Raw genomic sequence first — 24949 nt, forward strand, 5'->3', positions numbered from 1 at the left:
GTGCGTAATTTATTCCAAATGCAACCATAATTGTAATTTAGCCTATATTTAGCAAGTGACGATAACACTTAGGCTACCCATATGACAAGGCTACTTAATATTATTAGTCTATGTAAAAATCTTAAAGGGATACTGGGAGAAGTCATAAACGTTCATAACATAATGTAAGAGTTGTCATGTGCACAATAATTCAAGTGAAGCAATCGTTGACAATTAAATTTGTCAGTGGTCATACAAATAGGCTATGTCTATAAAAATCCAAATAAAATGCATACACTGTAAGATTCACTTAGCCTATCAATATTTGTAATATTTTATATCTGTGTAAACAGCCTCTACTTTGGAGTTAATGTATGTAAAATAACGTTCTGTCTCCGTGTAGTTTCTGTTTCAGTGCGTGCGTCCGTGCGCGCACATGTGACATCATTGATGGGATTGGCTCGCCCTGACTGGGGTGGAGAATCTCTTTTATACAGGCTACAGGGGGAGAAGAGGAGTGAGGGACAGAGGGAATAGTTTCCATCAGCCACGGAGCTTAGCACAGGTCCAGCTCCACTCAGTCCGAACCACGCCCTGGGGGACAGGGGATTGTTGTCCCCCAAGTGTCCAAACTCCTGTGATGGAAGGGACAAAGAACTGTGAAGATGCGTTTTAGTTGGGTTACAGGTTGACAAGATGAAGTTCGGGAAGAGCATCTGCGTACTCAACGTAGGGGGAACCCGGTACGCCTTCACCCGCGAGGTGATTAAGGATTTCCCTCTCCGACGCGTCAGCCGCCTGCATGCATGCGCAACCGAGAAAGAGGTTCTTGAACTGTGCGATGACTACGACAGGGACCGGAATGAGTTTTTCTTTGACCGCCACGCGCAGGCTTTCGTGTTCATCATGCTCTACGTGCGCTCTGGTAAACTCCGCTTTGTCCCCGGAGTGTGTGAGCTGTCCTTCTACACAGAGATGCTCTACTGGGGACTGGAGAGCGCGCACCTGGACTCCTGCTGCCAGAAACGCCTGGACGACAGGATGTCCGAGATCGGACTGGACACTCTGTCCGAAGTGGACGTCGGAGTGTCGGGGGATGAGTCCCAGAGCTCGGGCGAGCCTGTGCAGCGGACTGCGCTCACCGGTCGCGCTAAATGGCTCGAGAAGATGCGCAAGACATTCGAGGAGCCCAACTCTTCGCTTTTGGCGCAGCTTTTGGCTTCAGTGTCTGTGATATTTGTGCTCGTTTCTATGATCATGCTGTGTGCTAGTACACTGCCGGACTGGGATACAGCCAAGAGAAATACTGTGGAGGAGCACAGGTAGGCGATAGTCAGTTAAGTTTAGAGGAATAACAGGTACCCTTCGTGAAGATGCTGCTAAATGTTTAGGCGCAATATGTGCCGATACAAGTGAGACTGTGCTCTAAAATCTGGTGCGTAAAAGTCAATATCACATCGTTTTGAGCCTAAATATGATGTTTTTTTCTACCATTTTAGTGTAAAAAATCAACATTTACTTTGAAGCAATATATTTGAACCATGAAAGAAAACACTCATTTGTAAAATATAGGGACTTTGTCCTTGTGTTTAGTGGATTGACACCTCTTTTAGGTCAATACAGCACAATGACAACAAATTTCAGGCAGTATATTAAACATTAGGATCTTTACATGTCAGACAAGCAAGCCCCCAAGGAAGCCAATCAATAAACAATCCATATTATCTACAACAAGTGTAGTGTTAATGCATAGAACATCTTCTTCGTCTTCCTCCGTGTGCCTCTTCCTTCCTCCACAATTGATTTTGGCTTGGTTAGTTTACACTGCACAGTACACAAGAAGGACAAACATAGATACAGATCAGATACATAATATTCCAGTAGATGATGATTTGAAAGTAGAAAGTGTACTGAGGGATTATATATTATGGGAAGCAAACAAAAAGTAATTAAACCAGTAATCACCTTCTATATCTTCTTATTTTGGCTTCAGTTTTTGGATATAAGGTGAAATAGTGCACCTCTTTTTCCACATAATTTTTGCACAGCCTGTACTCTCGAAAGCCTGAGGCAGTTTTTTTCTATATAAGGCTGGGTTATGTTCACTCTGGCTGGACATAGTTTTGGATCGTTCACAGTGGTTAGGTAATCTCTAAAAGTGTAGTTTATACTGGGAGTCAACATTATTCCAATTTAGTTTCATGTCAGTAGATGATGCAATTCCCTCAGTTGCTCTATAATTTGGTTTTGTCTAATTGTGCAGATGTAGTTATCCTGAGTAGGGCTGGGCGATATGGAGAAAATCAAATATCACGATATTTTTGACCAAATACCTCAATATCGATAACGCAGTGATATTGTAGTGTTGACTGTTGGTGCTTTCCCAAAATATTTACGCAATGAGATTTTTGATAAAAAATCATCAGTAATTTGGATATAATGACTAAGTGGGTAAATACAAATAATAGAACAGTTACAACAGTCTGGTAAGTTCAGAAAATGACATCACTTTACTGAAATGCAGCCTTTAAAACCAGGAAAAGACAACACTTATGTCATATCAGGATATTACGATATCCAAAATCAAAGACGATATCTAGTCTCATATCAAAATATCAATATAATATTGATATATTGCCCAGCTCTAATCCTGAGGCTCTGTGGTATTTGCTTGGCCTCACTGCGTCAAATACAAGCACCACCTCATTCTAATTCAGTTTGATTGCCTTTGCTGTTCTAATCAATGGGGTAATCATGTGCTTGCTTATGTCAAAGTCTCTCTTTGAGGGTTTTTAAACCACCCTCCCCCCCTCTCTGCAGTTTCCCGGCAATTTTCTTCCGTCCTTACTATCCTCCTGTCTTTGTTTACTTGTGTCAACCCGGAATTGCGTCAGAGGTCCTTATTTCCCATAATTTATATCACCCCTGCTTTGCTTCTTTCTTCCTCACATTTACTGATTGTCAAACAGCGTCTCATATTATCCATATCTCTCTGTAGCTCCTCCATTTCCTGTTTACAGTCAGTTCTGCAAATTTTTCTCCTTTCCTCTCTCCTCCATAGGATAGTGGAGGCAGTGTGTATTGGCTGGTTTACAGCAGAGTGCATAATGCGCTTTCTGGTGGCCAGAAGCAAGTGGGACTTCCTCCGCCGGCCGCTGAACATCATCGACGTGATTGCCATCACCCCCTACTATGTCACAATGGTTATGGCCCGGGCAGGGATGCCGGGTGCCGGGCTCGGGGTTGCTGGGGTGATACTGCGTGTGCTGAGGATGATGCGAGTGTTCTGGCTAATGAAGCTGGCCAGACACTTTCTGGGCCTCCAGACATTGGGGCTGACGCTTCGCGGTGCTACCGGGAGATGGTCATGCTGATGGTGTTTGTCTTTGTTGCCATGGCAATATACAGCGCTTTGGCCCAGCTGCTGGAGCACGGCTTGGACTTGGGAACCCGGAACCCGGATTACGCCAGCATCCCAGCAGCCGCCTGGTGGGTCATCATTTCCATGACGACAGTGGGGTACGGGGATGTGTACCCTGTGACAGTTGGGGGACGGGTGCTTGGGGGAATGTGTGTAGTGAGCGGCATTGTTCTCTTGGCACTTCCCATCACATTCATTTACCACAGTTTTGTACAGTGCTACCAAGAACTTAAACTCCGCTCTGCCAGGTACGCACGCAGCCTGTCAGTGGAGATGCTGCAATGAACGTGCATTTATATCAAAACACCTTTGGCCCTGCTTACATCAGAAAGAAACTCAACAAACCAGTAGACCTGCTGATCCCATTGTGAAATAGTGATCCATTTTGTGCCCTGCCCTGTTTCCTGACTGAGCTAACCCTGGTTTTTTATTTGGCCTGTCTAGTTCCAGCCTGTTGTGTTGATGATCTCCAATTATTGTCTCCAACCGGCATGCTCTGCGCCCATCTCCTTAACAACATCACTTGGACAGAAGAATAGGAATACACAAATAATTATTTATTAAACACACACAGGCGCAGTCAATCCAGTTTTGACAGCGGCTGCTGTTTACACTGTATTCCCATGGTTACAACATTGGCAGAGACGGCTGCATCCAGTGTGTGTGTGTGTGTGAGTGTGGGTGTGTGTGTGTGTTTGTAGGTGTGGGTGTGTGTGTGTGTGTTTGTTTTTCAGCCTTTCACTATGTCTTATAGCACCCAGGTGGCACAAGTTACACAAGATTGATGTGTGACCTAGATGCATTCTGTTAAACCTGTGAAATACAGACATGAAGTGAAGAAGTGAGTGTTAAGTGGGGATGCAGAAGGGGTATACCGAGGGCTTAGTTGTGTAGGAGGTGCCAGTGATAATGAAATATGGAGACAAGTCATCAAGGACTACAAGGTGGCAGACAAATGACGGATTGACAGATATGATTGAATGTGAAATGGAGGATAAAAGATTCTGGGACAACAATGACAGAGATGACAAAATGTGGAACAACCCTGAGCACAAACAATTAATACTGAGAATGTGTTGCTTCTCCATTTGTGAGGGAATGTAAGACAATTTGTATTTCTGTCTCCAAGGCAACCTCCATCCTCCAAAATGCCAATCATAATGGTGGTGGATCTTGTGTGCACACAAATAGGCCACATCCACGCACACAACTCCTTGCTGCTACGCAGCATTTTTGCAATTATTGGAAAGATTGCATAACAGAATTCATTGAAATAAAAATAAAATTTAAAAATAAATTACCATGATGGTTCTGACAGTCATTATTCAGACATGTTTCCACTGTCCATGGTTTCCCAATATGATTTGTTGATCCAAATAAACAAGTCAACACCTCTCCCACACAACAGTCTTTCTCTGCATCTCCTCTCCTCTTCCTCCTGTTGCCATCTTTTTACACACACACACACACACACACACACACACACACACACACCAAGTCCATGCTCTTTTGTTGCACAAATAAAACAATTAAGGAGTCCTTTAATTATCTGTCGGTCCTTGAATTTAAAGTCTACATTGTTTATTTCCTCAAAGACTTTGCAGCCTTGTATGAGTTTAGTATTGTAGACAGTACATATCTCACTATCGTTGTACTGTTATCAATGTGCTTTTTAAGTTGTCACAAATATGAGAGGTAATCAATATTTTACCACCTTGCCTATAATACATAATTTTCAAGCTCACGTGGCATAGCTTGTGACTTTTGGCCAGGCCTGATTGAAATCATCAATCAAAACCTTTTCATCAGTATACCACGAACTTGTAATTAATGTGATTATTGTATGAGCTTTATAATAAAATTTTTGTGAGCAAAATGTCTTTGACTGTGTAATTGCTTATTACAAATCAAAATGGTAAAATGTAAATGTTATCAGATTCCTAACTTTAAATAACCTTCTAAATTACGGTAACTAAAATAATTAATGCCAGAAAAAAAGTGGTTAATGGATAATACATTTTTGGCAGATGGAGCTTGATAATTCAAAAGTCTTGATGTCATGGCATACTATTTACACTATGCATCCTGCAGGCAGTGGAATATATTATTCACTGTGAGGAACACCTGAGCCCATTGGCAAGGACATTCAGTGCACTAATCAGATTCACACTGGGGTGAATATTGTGCCACAGTCTAGTTCACAACGTACTGTTGTAAGAGTAAACAGACTGAATAACAAACTGCTGTCGCTCTGTTCTCAGGGTTCAGACTTTTTAATGTTGCACATCTGTCAATGAGCTCTGAAGGCTTGTGTTTCACGTATTCTCAATCAGCTCAAAGACACATGGGTGACACATTAAAGGAAAAAAAACATACAGTAAGGTGTTATAGTAAGGTGTTACACCACAAGTTACCAGAAAAGCTTCAGTGCTCCTTTACATAGATTATCCCTCAGTTGGTGTTTTGATGATGGTGGGGGAGTTAACTGTCCAAAATTGGTGTTCAGTTGGGTCAACCTTTGTATTACCATTACTCATTTAATTGAATATTTTTGTCAGCCCCTCTCTATGTGTAAATGTCTTTAATCGAAATGCTAACAGCAGCATGCTCACAATGACAATGCTAACATGCTGATGTTTAGCAGATATATACCGTAGTCAACCATTGTCACCATCTTAGAATAAAACACAAGTTTGCTGATAAGAACTGAACACAAAGTGAGGCTGATGGGAATTTCAGTAGTTTTGCAGGAATTTGGTCTGAAACTAAATATGAATTTTAATCTGCTGGTGGCGCTGAAAGAAAAAGTCAGTAAGATTTATGCTCTGGGGACCATACATAATTCTATGGCAATCCATCCCATAGATGTTGAGATATTTTAGCCCAGACTAAAGTGGTGGCTGGACAGTCCAGTCGTTCATTTAGTCTACGAGGACATTCTGGACTTGAAACATTTTTCAAAGCTCTTTTTGTAACACAGTACAAAGCATGCAGTGAATACAAGTCAACTCAGCCTGGGGGGGGAGAGAGACAGAAAAAAGCATGTGGACAAAGATGCTCACAACAAAGAATATGTTTTCATGGCATGTCATGAGAATGAAGAACAGCAACAGTTTATACATTTATATAATATGACTTCAAAAAACAAGTAATGATTTGAGATTTTAATTTTTAATTTATGCAGGACAGGTAGGAAAGAGCTTTTTCAGCAAGAAGTAAAGAATTTACTTTGGTGTAGCTTTCACTGTAGATGGTGGGACTTAATCCTTAATTAAAGTATCAAAAGTAAAAGTATTCATTATGCAGAATGGCCAATTTCACATTATAATTAGTGATGCATTCATGTGGATATATTAACCCATTTAAGCCCAATTGTTTTGTACGTTTTTATGTAGAAAAGTAGATGAAAAGTGTGTTTTATTACATATATCCATCCATATATTGGATAATATGCCTATTCTCAATTAAAGGTTGCTCAAATTGTTTTTTGTTTTTTTCATTTTATTTTTTATTATTGAAGCAATTAGGATATCAACATATCAAATCACATTCTCCCCCCCTACAAATAGAATAGACAAATAGAAACAAAACAACTTATAGGAAGCCACATGAAACAAAAGAAAAAGCTGGTACAATTTTATCTTCTCAAAAGAATCAATAAACGGTTGCCATATTGCCTGGAATTTGTGTGTGATCCCTCTGAGTGAAAATGTAATCTTTTCCAGCTGTAACATGTTCATCACTTTTTTCAATAATGCTGGGTGGGCTGGTGGATTTCTCTGCTTCCAATTTAGTAAAATCATCCTTCGTGCCAACAGTGTCACATAACGTATCACATTGTAGGCCTATTCTTTGACAAAACCGTTGTGGTTGCTTTAACCCCAAATTACGCCTACACTGGGTCTGGTTTAAGTTGAATATTAAGAACTTCAGACAGAGTTTGAAAGATGTTAGCCCAGTGATTACACAGTCTCGGGCAGTTCCAGAACATATGTGCTATAGAAGCTGGAGCTTGTCCACATCGGTCACATAGGGGGTTGACTGTAGGGAACATCTTGGACAGTCGTAGCTTTGATAAATGTAATCTGTGTAGAATTTTGAATTGTATCAGTCCATGTGTGGCGCACACCGAAGAAGAGTGGACAAATTATTGTGCCTTTTCCCATTGAGTCTCTGTGATTTCCACTCCCATATCCTCCATCCAGGCCTCTCTTAGGTGGTCCAGTGTTATTGTGCAGTCCAATTGTGTCAAGTCATTGTGGATCTTAGAGATCTCTCTTTTAGTCTGTGGTTCAGGCAATAACAGTGTGTCTATTTGAGAAACCGGAGGTTTGTTTGGGAAGGATGGAAATGTCTTTTTAACGAAATTTCGGATTTGTAAATACCTAAAGAAGTCCGTGCTGGGGATATTGAATTTCTCTTTTATTTGCTGAAATAGCTCAAATTGTTTTGTTTTTTTGTTAAAATAAGGGTATTCTGACAGCAATCACTGAGGCAGAATACTTCATCAGGAACTTGGGACTTTCCACACTGATACAGTATGAACACTGAGACCAATGGCAAAATTAAAGATCAAAATATGTTAACATTTTGTATTTATTTAATGTATTTATTTAATGTATTTATTTAATGTATTTACTTTAGCATAACATGTATTGAAACATTTATTTGTAACTAAAATAAAACATTTTAAATTGTACTTAAAGGAACACGCCAAATTATTGGGACTTAGTCTTATTCACCGTAACCCCCAGAGTTAGACAAGTTGATACATACCCTTCTCATTTCCGTGCGTGCTGTAAAGCTGTCTGACGGCTCCAGCGGCATCAGCCCATCACAGAACCTGCAGGTGAATGGTTCCAGTAATCCTACTGCTCTGAATAACTGACAAAATAGCGCCAACATGTTCCATTTTCCATGTTGTGATTTGTAGAGTCACAGCGTGTACAAAAAACAACGTAACATGAGACACAGCCATCTTCAAACCGTAAACAAACTTTCTATTCTCAGGCGGAAGAATATAGTACTTGGGCGGAATGATTTGCTTTGCATTAAGCCTGTCTGAGAATATAGTTACGCTGTTTTTTGTACACGCTGTGACTCTACAAATCACAACATGGAAATAGGAACATGTTGGCCGTTATTTTGTCACTTATTCAGAGCAGTAGGATTACTGGAACCATTCACCTGCAGGATCTGTGATGGGCTGCTGCCGCTGGAGCCGTCAGACAGCCTTACAGCATGCATGGAAATGAGAAGGGTATGTATCGACTTGTCTTACTCTGGGGGTTACGGTGAATAAGACAAAGTCCCAATAAGTCGGCGTGTTCCTTTAATATTAATAATATTGTAATGTTGGCATAACATTTTAGTGCAACATTCACTAGAAAATGTACATTACAGTCATGTACTTCATTCTCATTGAACATAAAAACTTCAGGAACGATGTACCCTCTCGAGTATACCATCAAGAAGAGGCCTCATTTAACAAAAATGAAATGTATTTAGATTAGAGGCAGGTATACGGTAAAGAGGTAGGTGACAGAACAAAGTTCTTGATTCTTTTTCTGTATAACTATATTGAACCACAATCAGTCAGACATCTTATTACAGTAACATAGAGTAACATTTAGGTTAGAGGCCTGAAGTCCTACTGTCATACAGCATCTCTTGACTCAACTGACCTTCTTTCTCAAAAAAACATTTAGTCTCTTGTACTACTATATTCTTTTTTTGTTGGCCCTTTCAGCACTTTATATTCACTTTTATCTTTTCTACTTTCTATGGTATATCTTGAAGCACTCAATATGGAGTGAAGTGTTGCATTTCTCACATGCATAGGTGGTGCATTTATCACAAAGACGACATCTCAAGAACCGATTCCTTGTGTTGACTGGCCAGTGAGAGACTTGGTTATATCTTGCTTGATCTTGAACAGTAGTAGCCAGTAGAGATCTCCTTCCGTGGCTCAGTGGCTTTGTGGCAAACATTTGTATAAGAGGTTGTGCCATTACCCGTGTGAAGGTGAGCAGGTCAATGGTCCCTCCCATAACATCTCTGTAAAAGTAATAGCTATTCACGAGTGCACTGTTCATACTTAGTTTTGTTCCAGTCATCATCTGTCTCCAACAGTTCAGCATGTGCATTTAAAATCCTGGCTGGCAAATGGCCCATCTCCCCCTCATAGGCCATATCTGATCCATCACTATCACAATCACTTAGAATGGCATCTTTCTTGAGGTATGATTGCAATGTTGCATGCTTTGTCTGGGCCATCACCTAGATCCAACATGTCAAGGACTTCACTTAAAGTAAATCTAAAATAAAGAAAAAATGGAGGTAAGATACGACAAGACTTTTGTTTGTATAGAAGTATGTGTGCATCTAGATACAACGTTCTATCCCACCGGTCACTATTGTGACCGTTAATATGTTTACTCATTCTGCAAACACACCAAAGACATTTGAATAATTACAAATGTATATATCATAACTAGACAACTTAAAGTGTACAAAAAATCTTTTTCCTATGTTTATTTTAACATACTTTACTAACCTTTTATTTGGGAGCTTTGAGGCAGCCATCCTCTTCTCAAGGTGCAACCATACTGTCTATGGGTGCAACTAGGATGTAAACAGCTCTGGTCATGTGACAATTTACTCAAAACATTTGACACTGCACACATTTCATTGAAACACCCTATTATTTCAATATTTACTGAAAGAGTATTGGGAAATTCCCCAGTAACATTATTAGAGGCTTATAAATAAAAAATAAATTCGCTCAATTGTGACCGATGGGTTGAAATGGGCAGCTGGTGAAGGTAAAGATAATTTTGATTAGCCTACTTCATACTACTGGGCATCTTAACCTATAATAATATATCATAATTTATGACTTTATTTACTTTCTATTAACTAGCAATTGACTAAATCTGCAAAGCAACTACAATGTGTGTCTCTAAAATTTAGAGGAATAGAAGTTTAAGAAGCATACAATGGAATTAGTCAAGTAAAGTACAAGTAACTCAAAATTGTACTATACTTAAAATAAGTAAATGTACCTACTTATGTTTAACATAATTTTGGTGTATACCAGAGCCATAGAGAGAGATTCTCTATCACTCTGGTGTACACCATAATGTACACATCTCCTCAAGGGGCAGCGTCGAGCAGGCTGAGTGCTACGTCACTTTCCCTCGACGGTCGCAGCAGGAAGACCCTTTACCGGGTGATTTTTGTTGTGGATGACACCTTTCCCCGTCCTTTAGCAGGAAAATGTACTACAAGTTCAGCGGTTTCACCCAGAAACTGACGGGGTCTGCTCCCACGGCCGCCTACAGCCCTCAGGTAAAACCGGGAAGCGGTGTTTCGGTGAGGGACCGAGTCGGTAACCGCCGAGGATGACCTTCATATCGCTGTGTTGAACTATTGTCTCCACTGTAGCTGCCATGTCTTTCAAAACACTTGAAGATATTTAAAGATATCCAGTGCAGTTAGCTAAATCTAAAATATGTGTATTAATTCCTAAACGTGGTGTGGTTTTATTGACGCGTTTGATCTGCGGAAAGATGACCGGTTTACCAATAGTTTTCCGGCCTTAAAACACAGTCCGGCCTTAAAACACAGTAACGTTAGTTAAACGCTGTCTTCATCTCAACTTTAATTCAGCTGTGTCGCGTAATGTCATCTGTAGTTGAAAACTGAATTCCTATTTTTCATCACTACCTTATCACGTAACCTTTATTTTAAAAGGTTATGGGGATTTGGCCTTCATGTGACTTTACAACCACTTTGTAAAATCAATGGCCTCTCAAAGCATCTGCCAGATGTGACCTTTACTGTACGATTACTCCCCTCTTCTTTCCACTGCAGCTTCCTTGTTGTTCTATGGTAGTGGATTAGGCTGCCTGCAAGCTCTCCTGTGTCTCTGTTTGGAAGTCACCTATCCAACAGTTAGGCTATTTCTTTGCTAGAAGAAAAAAGAGCCTGTAACATAAATATTGTCTTCAGTTGAAGGCAACTAGCCCTTAGTTACTACTGGGGGAAAAATCTGCGCTACAAAAAGTTTCAGGATTGTATTCCTGAAACCTTTTATACTTTTTTGTTATTTCTTAAAGGTCCCATGACATGGTGCTCTTTGGATGCTTTTATATGGGCCTTAGTGGTCCCCTAATACTGTATCTGAAGTCTCTTTCCTGAAATTCAGCCTTGGTGCAGAATTACAGCCACTAGAGCCAGTCCCACAATGAGCTTTCCTCAGACTGTGCCATTTCTGTGTCTGTAGGTATTGAGGAGGAGGAGGGGGGGGGCAAGGTGGAAGGTGGGGGTGGGGCCTTGACCAACTGCCAGTTTTCTCGTTTGAAAGCCATGATGTCTCTCTCTCATGGGTGGGCCAAATTCTCTGGGCGGGCAAAGCAGAGAAAGGAGAGGTAACCTTGCTCCTTATGACCTCATAAGGAGAAGATTCCAGATCGGCCTATCTGAGCTCAGGGCTCAGTTTACACCTATCACCATTTCTAGCCACTAGAGGACCATAGGCAGGCTTGGGGAACGCATATTAATGTTAAAAAACCTCATAAAGTGACATTTTCATGCCATGGGACCTTTTAAATTAATTAAAAATCATTACACACACAAAACATATTGAACGTACAGGGCTGCCGCTCCACCATGCCTCTACATTCAATGAATAATAACGAGCCATGGCTGAAACTAATTGCTGATCCCTGATGTAATAGAATATCTCGTCTTTACCAGCAATTGTTGACGCAGTCTCTTTTCATATCAGCAATAGTAAGACTGTGGCAACTGTAGCGCTTTCCACTTACTTAATTTGTCAAACTCACTTATACTGTAATCAATCTATCCTTCCAGGATCTCCACACACTTGGCAGAGATTGATAGAGGCAGGTCGAAAAAAATACAGCCAACAACATTCACACTTTCATGCAATGTAGAATTTACACCTGCATGTGTTTAGTGATGGAAGCCCCCACCAGACACCCAGAGGCAGCATTTTTTTTCCCAATTTGCATTTTGCTTAATATCCTTCAGCATCTTGAACTATTTAGCACATGTCCCTCTGTAATAACAAGTCATACATGTGAGGTTACAAAAAATAAAGGGGAATCCTTCTGTGAACACTTTCAGTGAAGCTTTCTCTTAAATGGCAAGTAAACATAATCTGCTTTCAGTGCCTCTGCTTTTTTATGTCGTATTTAATTTCCCCGCTCGCACACTATCTGCCTCCCCACATTCTAACAAGGAAGTGAGTCGGTTTCCCAGTGATTTTTAAACCCAAGGTGGGTGAGACGCTTCCTCCGAGTGAAAGGATATTAAATAGGCACACTTGTACTTAATTAACACCACTGTGTACCTTTGGTTTATTTGAACAGCTGCTTGAGATGCTCTTTAAAAATCTGAACAGGCACTTAAACTCTCTCACAAAGGGAGGCATACATTGTGAGATGAGATGATTCATGTACTCATGTAATCCCTTTTATTTATGCAGCAGCATTGAGCTCAGTACACTGCCTACAACGAGTATATGGACTTTTGTTCTACTTGGATATGAAAAGAGTGGTTTTCCTAAATCTCAAATAAATCTGAATACAAAATAGAAAAATATCTATTTGCGATTATTTTGACTGATATTGCAATATGATTCATGATATTGGAGGAAATTATAATTTTTGTATCATTCTTATTTTCATTTAAAAATATTGCAATTTGAAAAATGTAAATGGTTGTAGTGTGATTTTTGCGAGCATCTTTACCAAACAAAGATTTTTTCTTTAGTCTTCTGTAGGATACAATTTGTAAACTGGGAGGTCTCTGCAGCACCACAATACTTAATTCAGAATGGTTTGACACATATTAAGCCCTGCGATTTGGATATGGCACTAGTCCATATTGTGATTTCAATAAAATTCAGATTAATTATGTAGCCCTAATACAAAGACATGATAGACATATTTTTACATTCAGTTTGATTTACACTTTCCGAGGATATCATTATTTATAATGTCCGTCGTAAATAAACATCCACAAATCCGCTTAGAAAAAAGGTGATTTTATGCATGTGTAACTATGATGTTGAATAGAATTGTGCATTATTGTGACCAGTTTTTTTTGTTTGTTTAGGGGCTGAGGCCAGGTGTGCCAGCAGAGTCCCCAGCCATGATCTTTGCCACACCCACCAAGGTGGTGTCAGAGGCTGGGTCCATGGTGGAGTACTTGGGAGCAAACAGGGTTCCTGACCTCCAGAGGCTTTTCCAGGTAATGAAGCACATAGAATGAAATAGTCTTAAGCGTGATTTATGCTTCTGTGTTAAATCTACGCTGTGGCTATGTACGTACAGTAGGTACGTGGAGACACAGACCCTACGCTGACCCTACGCCATAGCCTGACGTGCACCTGTGGCTTGGTAGCGTTGCCATTTCCCCGACTCATTTCCTGGTTCTCCTTCTTCATAAACAGCATGAAATCAAGGAGAGGGTTAATTTTTCCTGCTACAGATTTCCCACCCAGGGGAGACACTTTGTTTCTCTCACTATGACTCTAGAGCCGGTACACGCTCCGGAGCTAATCGCCGTTACTCTCTCACTCGCTCTACCACACACTTCCTACACATAAACACATGCCAGCCCTACTATTCTCTTAAAGAGATCGACGGCCACACCAACGCACGAGTATAAACTCCAGGCCACTTACGTAGGCTACGGCGAAAGCTCTTCGTGGAGCCTGCGCAGAACCATAAATCACGCTTTAGTCCTGACAAGAAGACAGTTTGATTCATTCACAGTGTGAATCAGCTTTTGTTAATTCAAAGAAGTCCTCAGAATGAAGATTCATGACCTGCTAAAGTGGTCAAACTTTATCAGTCAAAACACTGAGGATTATTTAGCTTTAGGCTCTTAATGGCCCCCTGCTTCCGTATTCATCACACGAGAGGCAGTGGAGGAAATAACTATGCGATTTGGCAGAGCAATCACTCAAACAAATGGAAATCATAGTAATGCCTGCTGCAATTTTCTAATTTTGTTAAAGCAGTGTTCCAGACAGACCTGCCACAGGTAATCTGTGTAGAAACTTTGGCCTTCCAAAGCAAATTACACATTGGACATTTCAGTTGTTCCAGTCACAATTTTCAGGGACAATTATTCATTTTGAAAATGGTTGTGTAGAAAAAAGCACACTGCACATACACAACATTACCATTTTAAATAAACATGCAGAACTGGTTGAAAACTGGGTGTTTTTAAATACATTATGAAGGAGAGGGAAAAGACATGGATACAAAGTCATAGGAAAATGGTGCTCTGACCCAAATAATTCACAATGTTCTATCTGACACTGTACTCTCTGTTACATCTTCATCATTGTATTTTTCTCCATTTTTTTTTTCATGCTCTAACTCTCCCTTGCCTTCCCGCCCCCCTCCTGTTTCGTCCTCTCCCAGACGTCAGACGGTATCCCCATTCATTTGAAGCGTGGAGTCCCCGACAGGCTACTGTACCGCACCACCATGGCTCTCACCGTAGGAGGCGCTCTCTACTGTCTGGTTGCTCTTTACTTTGCAGCCCAGCCCAGAAATAAGTGACCAGCACAAAACCCAGGATCTTTCTGTAACATCTCTGACACGTCGCTACTGTAATTCATCGAACCAACGTTCCCAGCCTCCATCTGCCCTCGCCATACCACCTCTTGGGACTCTAATCACTGTCAGAACATCACACTCATTGATCACAATAATAATGTCTTGTCTTCTTTGTAAAACAAATGTCTAAATTAATAAATTTTAAGGGGAAACAAAAGTAAAACGTGCTCTGAAATTAAGTCTTGTTTTTCCCGTTTTGTTCGTCTTCAACTTTATATCTTCTATTATGTGTCACTGAAATAACACTCACTGTAGCAGAGGTGTTATTATTGCCAACAAAACAGACAGATGCATGGACATCATGTATGAAACTGTCTATAGGGTAGAGAGCTTGAATGCCAAAATAGAGGTGGAGATGGAAAGATTTTTCTATGCTCACAGCTTTCAACAGGCGTGTGGTAGTGCAGTGATGAGCATGTGTGTGCGAGAGAGAGAGCAAGCATGATGAAGAAACCCCGTCTGGAACATGTGAGCTGCTGCTCACTTGGCTTAAGTACGGTCTCATACAGTATTTATATGTGTGGGCTCTGGTGTGATGTCAGATGCTTCTCTCTGAGTTTAGAGGAAGGGAGGTTGTTTCAGACAGACACGTTGGCAGCCCCACATCAAGCTGCCAAAGCACTGATGATGATTTTGAATGAAGTTTAATTTGCAAAAACTGTTAATATTTAGAATGTGGTTGAGATCTCATTTATTAATTTTTTATTAATTATTTTTTACTTAAAGGTCCTATGACATACTGCTTTTTGGATGCTTTTATATAGGCCTTAGTGGTCCCCTAATACTGTATCTGAAGTCTCTTTCCCGAAATTCAGCCTTGGTGCAGAATTACAGCCACTAGAGCCAGTCCCACAATGAGCTTTCCTTAGGATGTGCCATTTCTGTGTCTGTAGCTATTGAGGAGGAGAGAGGGGGGGGTCAGGTGAAGGGTGGGGGTGTGGCCTTGACCAACTGCCATGCTTCATTCATTTGCAAGCCATGATGTCTCTCTCTTTCTCATTTCGCGGGCTAAATTCTCTGGGCGGGCAAAGCAGAGAAAGGGGAGGTAACCTTTCCCCTTATGATGTCATAAAGGGAAGATTCCTGATCGGCCCATCTGAGCTTTCCTTTTCTCAAAGGCAGAGCAGGATACCCAGGGCTTAAACCTATCGCCATTTTTAGCCACTGGGGGACCATAGGCAGGCTGGGGGAACTCATATTAATGTTAAAAAACCTCATAAAGACAGAAACTACGCATTATAGCTTTAAGTAAAAAACAATGGTATTAACATCAAAATATGCTTAAAGTACCAAAAGTAAAAGTACTCATTATGCAGAATGGCCCATTTTAGAGTATATTCTATTGTTGGTCCATTGATCCTTTGCCTATGAATTCCCCCCCTGTGAATCAAGAAAATCTTATTTGTTGATTATATTTTATCAATCTGAATCTGCAAAAGTAACTAAGTAAAGTTATCAAATAAATTTGGACTAAAAAGTACAATATTTGCCTCTGAAATGTTGTGAAGTAGAAGTATAAAGTAACAGAAAATTTAAATACTCAAGGTAAGTACAAGTACCTCAAAATTGTGTAAATGTACTAAGTAACTTTCAAATATATAACATTATTCTTTCAAGACCAAGTCATACACTAACGACTACCATGGTCCATTGGTTTAACTCGCACTTGGCTTCTCTGGGTTTGATGTGATGAGGTGACCTCTGATAATTTAACTGCTATATCTACACTGGTATATCTTTGACATTTCTTTTCTTTCTAAAGGCTCCCCAGAGCCTCTCAAACCCTTGAAAGTTTAAGATTTAAATAATAAAAGAAATAGAAAACCATGGAAGACTTGTATTTATTAAGATATGGCACATTCATTTGTCAGTATGACTAAACTCTGGACCTCCTTCCCCCATGGCATCAATACTTCACACCCTGAGGACAACCTTATGATGCATAATAGATGATAGCACTGATTTAAACATGAATAATTTGACCTTCTCTGGGGAAATAATGAGTATGGTTAAGAAATAAAGACACAATGCATTATTTGAAGAGTGTATTACTCTAAAACATCCCATCCTACAAAGCAAGGATGCAGTAGTGTGAGCTAGCAGTGGCTGTGTTACATCTACAGCGATTACGATTTCTGCTGAAAAATGCTTTGGGGATGCTGCTGAGCTGGTTTAACAAAATTAAATAATTGTTTATGGCTGACATCAAATAAATAGTAGATAGATGTATGTTGTTGATGTATGTTGGTTACACAAAGGTGTTGAGTTACGTGCTATCTAGAATAGCACTATTTTGCCATGCAATCTGAGTAAATTAACTAAAAACACACACTGTGCCTTGTTGAAGAAATATAATTTGAGTAATGGCTGAATTAACAGCAAAAGAATAAGCTTTACATATTCACAAAGGGGTGGACCTGGACCTGTTCATTTGTTATTCCACAACATTGACAAACAACAAATCAAGCCATGTTTACCTCTCTAATTGATTGCTACCATACACACGACTCACTCACATAAATAGGCCTAGTCGTTATGCTTGTTCAGCTGTATAGCTGGCATTAGACAAGACTAAGTGAAACCAAAAGTCTGTAGATCTGTCTAACACAGTGCTTCCCAACCATGTTTGGCTTTTGATTCTTTTACTGAATCAATCTTTACTGGTGACCCTTGTGTCACAGCTTGCATGTCTCCATGAATTGAAAGCATACAAAAGAATGACATTTCCTTCTGAGATGGTTTCATTTCTATAGTTGTTGGAGGCCAGAAGAGGTGCAGGTATCTCGTATTTCACATTTCCTGTGATTAAAATAAAATGTTCACCATCGTATTAGTTTAGCGTGTTAGCATGCTAACATTTGCTTATTGCTTAACATAAAGCTGAGGTTGACGGGACTGCCAGTTTTGTAGGTGTTGGACACAGAGCAGTAGTATTTCACAAATTATCATTTTGGCCTGATGATGGAGCTAGATAAAAAGGTAGAGGATCACCACAATGTTTATAATTCATACTGTGGGGAACACGATTGTCTGTACCAAACCTAATCTTATTGCAGTCCATCCAATAGTTGTCGAGACATTTCACTCAAAGCCATAAATGTCAATCTGCTGATGGCACTAGAGGAAACGTCAGAGGATCACTAGTCTCGCTTTGCCAGACCCTCCTCCAAAGCGCGCTGGAGAGAGGATCACTAAAGTCAGTAGGATTCATTACTGTTAAGATTTATTTTGTGACCCCTTGGAGAATCATGACCCTCAGATTGGGAACCACTGATGTAACATGTCTGCTTTTCATCAAGGAATCCCCTTAACTCCACCCCTCTGTCTTCCCCATTCCTCTTGTGTCATGTCACCCCACTTGAATGTTCCTCAGTAACAATGGATTCTTAGACCTGTCAAGAGAAACCTGAGAGCTCTGCAGACATGTTTTCCACTCAATAACACAGCACTCTGTGTTAATGAAGTTAGTGTGACTGGGGGCAAGAGGAGAGACAAAACACAGGAAGCCAGTGGGGTGTAAGGAGGGGGAGGATGAGAGTGTGAAGAGAAGGTTCTTATGTGGAGGATGGGTGTGACTTATCGAGAGACAATTGAAAATGTAATCCCTACTCACATTCTCCTCAGCAGTATCTCTTCAGATGAGTAGTACACTAAAAAACGATAACGTCTTGCAATACGAGGCACTCATCTATCCTGTTTTACCTCCCCACTCTAATACCTTCTTGTAATGTATCAATGTAAAGCCAGTATGTGTAAAATCATTCCAGCTTTCAAATTAGTCCGATGGCATGTTTCATTGTCGAAAAATTACACAATCTTGGGGAAAATTGGTGAAGCTTATGGTTAAGTTATATACACACTGGCTTTAGGCATAATTATTGTTGGATTTTCTAACCCAAACTAAACATTTAAAATAGAAAACAATAAATTGTGTGGGGGAGATCAGGGTACCCTGGTGCATGCACAGTGGATATGCCACATAATCCAGCAATTCTGGATGAAAAGTCACTGTTGTACTGGGAACAATTCTGCATTTTGTATTCTGTCCACAACTTTATTACAACTTTAGGAGTCTGTAAGGTTTTACTGGGCCCAGACAGCAGTGATGACTGGACATAAAAGGAGACTCAGGGACTGGAGTGCCTCAATCTTCATCAAAATGAGAGAGGCCGAGATTAAAGAACAGCATGAAAAAGGCGCAAAAAGATGGAAAAAATGTTCTCTCAAAAGCTACATGAATGCGTAAGGATGAGATGGAGGCACACCATATAAATTGATTTCTAAATGTGAGCTAGGGTTTTGTCCTTTCTCTCAGTATTGTATTATTTCTTTATTTCTAGGAAAGCCACTTTGTATTTTGGTTTATTATTCTTGTTGTGTTCGAGTGGGGTCAGAATGGAAAATTTTGGAAGATGTGTGTTTGGTGATGTAATGTTATATTTCTGAATTTAATAATTAATCATTTCTGAAAACAGAGTTAATCAGAGCTGTGAGACTGGACTTTACATTTAATATGTAGGCTGTAAAACCAAGATGATAGCTAAAAATGATGCAGAGCTGGGTGTTAATTCCCTGTGCTCTCAGCAGCCTGAGCAATCTTTTTGTCATTTGATTGAATGCTACCCTTTAAAATATAGTGACCAAGCCAGGTTTCATTTTGACCACAGAGTGCAGAGGATGCATCATAATTCAGAATATGCATCTCTGCTGAAACATAACAGCTCTGCAACAGCCGCCTTGCAGGAAAGACTGGGGAGAGAGGAGGGGCGGGGAGTGACAAATTACCTCTCCTCACAATGCCCTGCCACAATAACACAGCCTGAGAACAAACAATGAATAAATAAAGTTATCTGAGAATGAATGAGGAAAGTATTTTGTGAAGCAGTAGCTGTTGTGTTTGTGTGTGTGTGTGTGTGTGTGTGTGTGTGTGTGTGTGTGTGTGTGTGTGTGTGTGTGTGTGTGTGTGTGTGAGAGAGAGAGAGAGAGAGAGAGAGAGAGAGAGATAAGAGAGAGAGAGAGCAAATGGCCGTCTCTTTGTCTCTAACACATGAACAAAGCAACTCCATCCAGATTTCTGTTGTTAAAGTACATCGATTACACTTATAAGAAAACATCAAGGGACAGCCCATCAACTGAAACGACAGGCTACCTCTCCATTGATTCCTCAACAACAACAAAATTCCACTGGCATGCTTATTTCTGACTCAGCAACTAGCATGCAATTATTACGACGTTTTATTATTAACTATATCAATCTGAATCTTCATCCAACACGGCAGAAATGACTTCCTTCCTTAAGAATTTCAAGGCCCCTACTGTTGACCCATTCACTGCCACTGTTGATGCCCCTCTAAGTTTGGAGTTTATAATAAGGAATAAGAAATTAAGGTTCAGATCAAAGTAGGGCCCAGACTGCATACATTCTGGTGTGATTATTTTATGATCTTGACAAAAGTTGTGGAAATCAATATTAAAATGTGCCCCTTTATAGCAATATTTGGGCACACTGACATATTAGCTTGTACCTCTTTTGGCAATACATTGTATTTTACTTCTATAGAAATCTCCTAAGGCTCCAGCTCCTCTTTCCCTGTGGCTTAGATTTAAGTCTTATGTTAAGTTAGAAAAGATCAATTCTCAGTGAAAGGCAGCTCTGATAATGTTTTTCATGAATGGAATTTTTTTTATTTCCTTTAACCTGACTAATTTCTCATCTTTATTTTTAATTGTATTACGTTTTCTTATTTCCTGAATTTAATTTCTCACTTTTTATCTATTTATTCATAATTATTTGTATGTTTTTATTTTACATATTCATACACACTACAATTACTAACCCTAACCCAGAGACACGGTTTAGTTGTTTTTGTTGTCGGGTGGTGGTGTTTTGAGACCCCGCCTGGGTATATTCATTTCTATTTTTATTTATTTTTTATTCCCAATAAAAGATTAATGAAAAAGGGACAAAAAAACGAGAAACTCCAAAAATCACCAGATGTGACATGTCCAGTTTGGTGACACATACAGTATGAATCATCTCGGCTTTCCACACTACAAGGAGGTTGAAGGTGGAATTGGTTTATCTCACCCTTTGTTCTCCAGGGCCATACCCACCACTTCATTTGCTCGGCACGGGTAATAACATATCAGGAGGTGGAGAATAGAAAAAAAGCACAAAGAACACGGGTAATGGAGGTAACAGCATGAGGTCAGATAGAATTCATCAGAGATGAATGGAGATATTGAGCCATGAAAAGGTGTGCTGATTGGTGACATAAGTGCATCTAGGCTACTTAAAAGGCTTTGAAATTCTCTCTTCTTGTATGGTTTTTGATAATGCATTTTTCTCTCTTTCCTCTTTTTTCCTTTAGGCTATTTTTTTTCGCAGTCTTTCCCTGGCAACTACCTTATGTAAGAGTTCAAACAGAGCAAACGGACAGCTGTGCCCCTGGCTCTGTGCTGAATGTGTCCACTAATCCCACTCCCCACTGCAAAGACTGAATTATTTTTCTTGCATGTAATTACTTAAATTGAACTGTATCACAAATGTCTAGACTGTCTGCAAACAACATCCCCCCCTTTTACTTTACAATTTGACAGTGCAATGCAGAAAATTCATTGCGGTTACAAGGCTGTGATGGAGAACAAGAGATGTGGGCGGCATGAAAGGAGGAAAATGAATGTCCCTAAAATGAAAGTGAATCAATATGGTTGCCTGAGAATGTAAAAAGGGGGGGATGAGATTGAGAGTGGAGAGGGAGGAGTGTGTTGAAATAGAGTCGGAGCAAGATTAATGGTTGTTTAAAAGAAACAGTATTCATCAGTAGTCAGCTTGCAGGTGCAGAAAGGCTGTGTGTGTGTGTGTGTGTGTGTGTGTGTGTGTGTGTGTGTGTGTGTGTGTGTGTGTGTGTGTGTGTGTGTGTGTGTGTGTGTGCCAGGATGGAAGTATTGCAGTGAGTTTCTACTTTGTCTTTAACTTTCTAACTTTCCCTCACGACTCTTTCATTAAATGACCACTCAAACATTATACTGATTACTTTGCAAATCTGTGTGAGACTTGATTTCTTCTTTTCATTTAAACTCTCTGCGCCTTCACATAAAACACACGCACACGCGCATGCACACACACACACACACACACACACACACACACACACACACACACACACACACACACACACACACACACACACACACACAGTGATGCAACAGCACCACCTACAGGTTCGAGCATTTTTTAGATTCAATTATTCAAATCGCTGATGTTAAGCCCAATACTGTTCCTTTTGTACCGGAGGCTGCTTTTTCAGGACCGCATTTCTAGGACCCTAGTTTTTCAATACACCATCTACCGAATTCGATGACCACAAACGTTTACAAGTTTCCTTCCACCAAAAAGCTACTTTCTGTCTAAATATTAAGTTTAAAAAGATTTTCCCACCCAGATACTACTTGTTAACTAAGAGTTGCATGTTGGGCAATCTGTGTAATTAGCATACTTAGCTCATTAACAAGTAAAATAAAGATGTACTTTTAAAAATCTATTTTAATTGAAAATATATTAAACTAATTTCACAAACCAGCCCCCAACAAAGAAAGAAAAGCAAGAAAATAAGTCAAAAAGTTTTTAATTTTGGCATTTCCACATGATTTACAGACAACCAGGAGAATGACAGTTTTCATAACAAAATCAAATCAAATCAAATCATTTGTGTCTGCCGTTTCTGTTCTTCACATAGTCGAACACTTTCAACAGTCTCAATGATTCCTGCGAAAGATGAGAGAGATGCAAGAAAACAATAGAAATTACATTGTATTAGCATTTGACTTTTCCTGACCCTTCAATATTGAAACCCACATTGTGAAGTTGGTAACAGCACTACCTTTTAATTGAGTGGTCTTCCTTCTTTTCTCATTTGTTTTTCCAATCGTCTGCATAATTCCTACATAATCACTGCTTGGTTTATACAAATATAAGTTACACTTAAAGGTCCCATGACATGCTGCTCTTTGGATGCTTTTATATAGGCTTTAGTGGTCCCCTAATACTGTATCTGAAGTCTCTTTCCCGAAATTCAGCCTTGGTGCAGAATTACAGCCACTAGAGCCAGTCCCACAATGAGCTTTCCTTAGGATGTGCCATTTCTGTGTCTGTAGCTATTGAGGAGGAAAGGGGGGGCACAGTGTAGGGTGGGGGTTTGGCCTTGACCAACTGCCATGCTTCGCTCATTTGCAAGCCATGATGTCTCTCTCTCATGGGTGGGCCAAACGCTCTGGGCGGGCAAAGCAGAGAAAGGGGAGGTAACCTTTCCCCTTTTGACCTCCATAAGGAGAAGATTCCAGATCGGCCCATCTGAGCTTTCATTTTCTCAAAGGCAGAGCGGGATACCCAGGGCTAGGTTTACACCTATCGCCATTTCTAGCCACTGGGGGACCATAGGCAGGCTGGGGGAACTCATATTAATGTTGAAAAACCTCATAAAGTGACATTTTCATGCCATGGGACCTTTAAAGTGGCTATATGAAACTTTCAGTTTGTGTTGATTCTAGCGGCCCCTTTGGACAAAAGTGGTAGTGTTTTTACCAAACCTGTTGTCGTAAAGGTCTTTTCTTTACGGTTCTGTATTGCCCACTGTAAATTACTGAGTTAGCATTACCGGAAGGTCATATAGTCGCGATGAATATTTTGCTCGGACAGAAAATTATTCATTTACAATAAGATAATAAGTTACAGATGCATCGTTGCATTTCAAGTGTTGCATATGGTAACTTAGCCTACTTTGGATGTCTCGTGAGCAAAACCGCCTATCACTGTCACTGTGTCACGAACCATAGCATTATGAGATTGTTGTAGCAACCAACGTAATACCTTAGATTTATATAGCACATTTCATGAAACCCAAGGACGCTTTACACAAGTAACGTTACAGGGGGACAAGGGAAAAGAAAGGCCAAACAAACACGGACTAAAAGGAATAAAACGTCCGCGCTAAATGGAAGGGGGACGTAATTTAATGTTGGCTACTAATGTACAACCACATCTAGCATTGAAAAGTTATTTTATGAATGAAATAGACATATTACATAGCCGAGTGCCAATTCAGGGACGTTTTTGAATCATTTCCAATCCCGTACTTATCTCCATCTGTTGAAAGCCCGACCTAGTGTGACTTGGATTTCGCCCGTTTTCTTTCACTTTCCCTTTTAGCTGTTCTTCGTTAAATTTCCTTCTTTTCTGTGATGGCCCTGCTCCAGTATCAGCCATAACTACAGCAGATAACTTCTAAAATAAAATAAAAACTACAATTACACCTATAGAAATAAATCTCCTGCTACCTTTTACCTGGCTGTATACAATAACACTGGCTTTTTCGGTGTTACACCAAAATCTGTGACCCTTCAGAATGTGTGCTCTGTAGCGGTGTCTACCTGCCGTAAATCATTCTGACTTCGCAGGAAAAATCGGACCGGGCAAAGGCACTGATAAAAACCATTAAAAAAAATAGCGTTCTTTTCACTGTTAATCTCATTTGCTGTTACAGGTCATTTATGATCATCAGATGAAAAATTATACAGTTTCAGAAACATTCAAAAGGTACATATAGTCACTTTAAAAAAGATGCATTCATTACTACTTCTAAACTAAGATATTAACTAATATTAGTAAACAGTTGATGAAGATTTCAGGGCATTGTGTAAAAAAACCTGTGATGATAAAGTGTCCCAGGTATAACAGGGAACATTAAACAATTCACGCACACTGAAAACAGTGAAGACCAACCCTAGTTTAATGTGCTGGCTATAATGAATTATTATAGTCATTCAGTTAAGTAATATAATACAACTAGTTGGGCTCACCAAATATAGCTCAAACGTTACGGTTTCA

At 40.0% G+C, this 24949-nt stretch overlaps 2 protein-coding genes across 2 annotated transcripts; both read left to right on the plus strand.

The window, feature by feature from the left end:
• Positions 1-675: 675 nt before the first annotated feature.
• Positions 676-5280, plus strand: kcng3 (potassium voltage-gated channel, subfamily G, member 3). Its single transcript, XM_039789404.1, is given in 3 exon segments — positions 676-1301; positions 3041-3321; positions 3324-5280. Coding segments are annotated over 3 exon segments (1269 nt in total). The 3' UTR covers positions 3686-5280.
• Positions 5281-10591: 5311 nt separating this feature from the next.
• Positions 10592-15242, plus strand: LOC120551799 (cytochrome c oxidase subunit 7A-related protein, mitochondrial). Its single transcript, XM_039789383.1, has 3 exons — positions 10592-10750; positions 13547-13681; positions 14866-15242. The coding sequence occupies exons 1-3, from the start codon at positions 10679-10681 to the stop codon at positions 15004-15006; spliced, it is 348 nt and encodes a 115-aa protein (XP_039645317.1). The 5' UTR covers positions 10592-10678; the 3' UTR covers positions 15007-15242.
• Positions 15243-24949: the final 9707 nt, after the last annotated feature.

This window comes from Perca fluviatilis, chromosome 21, assembly GCF_010015445.1.
Source record: "Perca fluviatilis chromosome 21, GENO_Pfluv_1.0, whole genome shotgun sequence".
Lineage (NCBI taxonomy): Eukaryota > Metazoa > Chordata > Actinopteri > Perciformes > Percidae > Perca > Perca fluviatilis.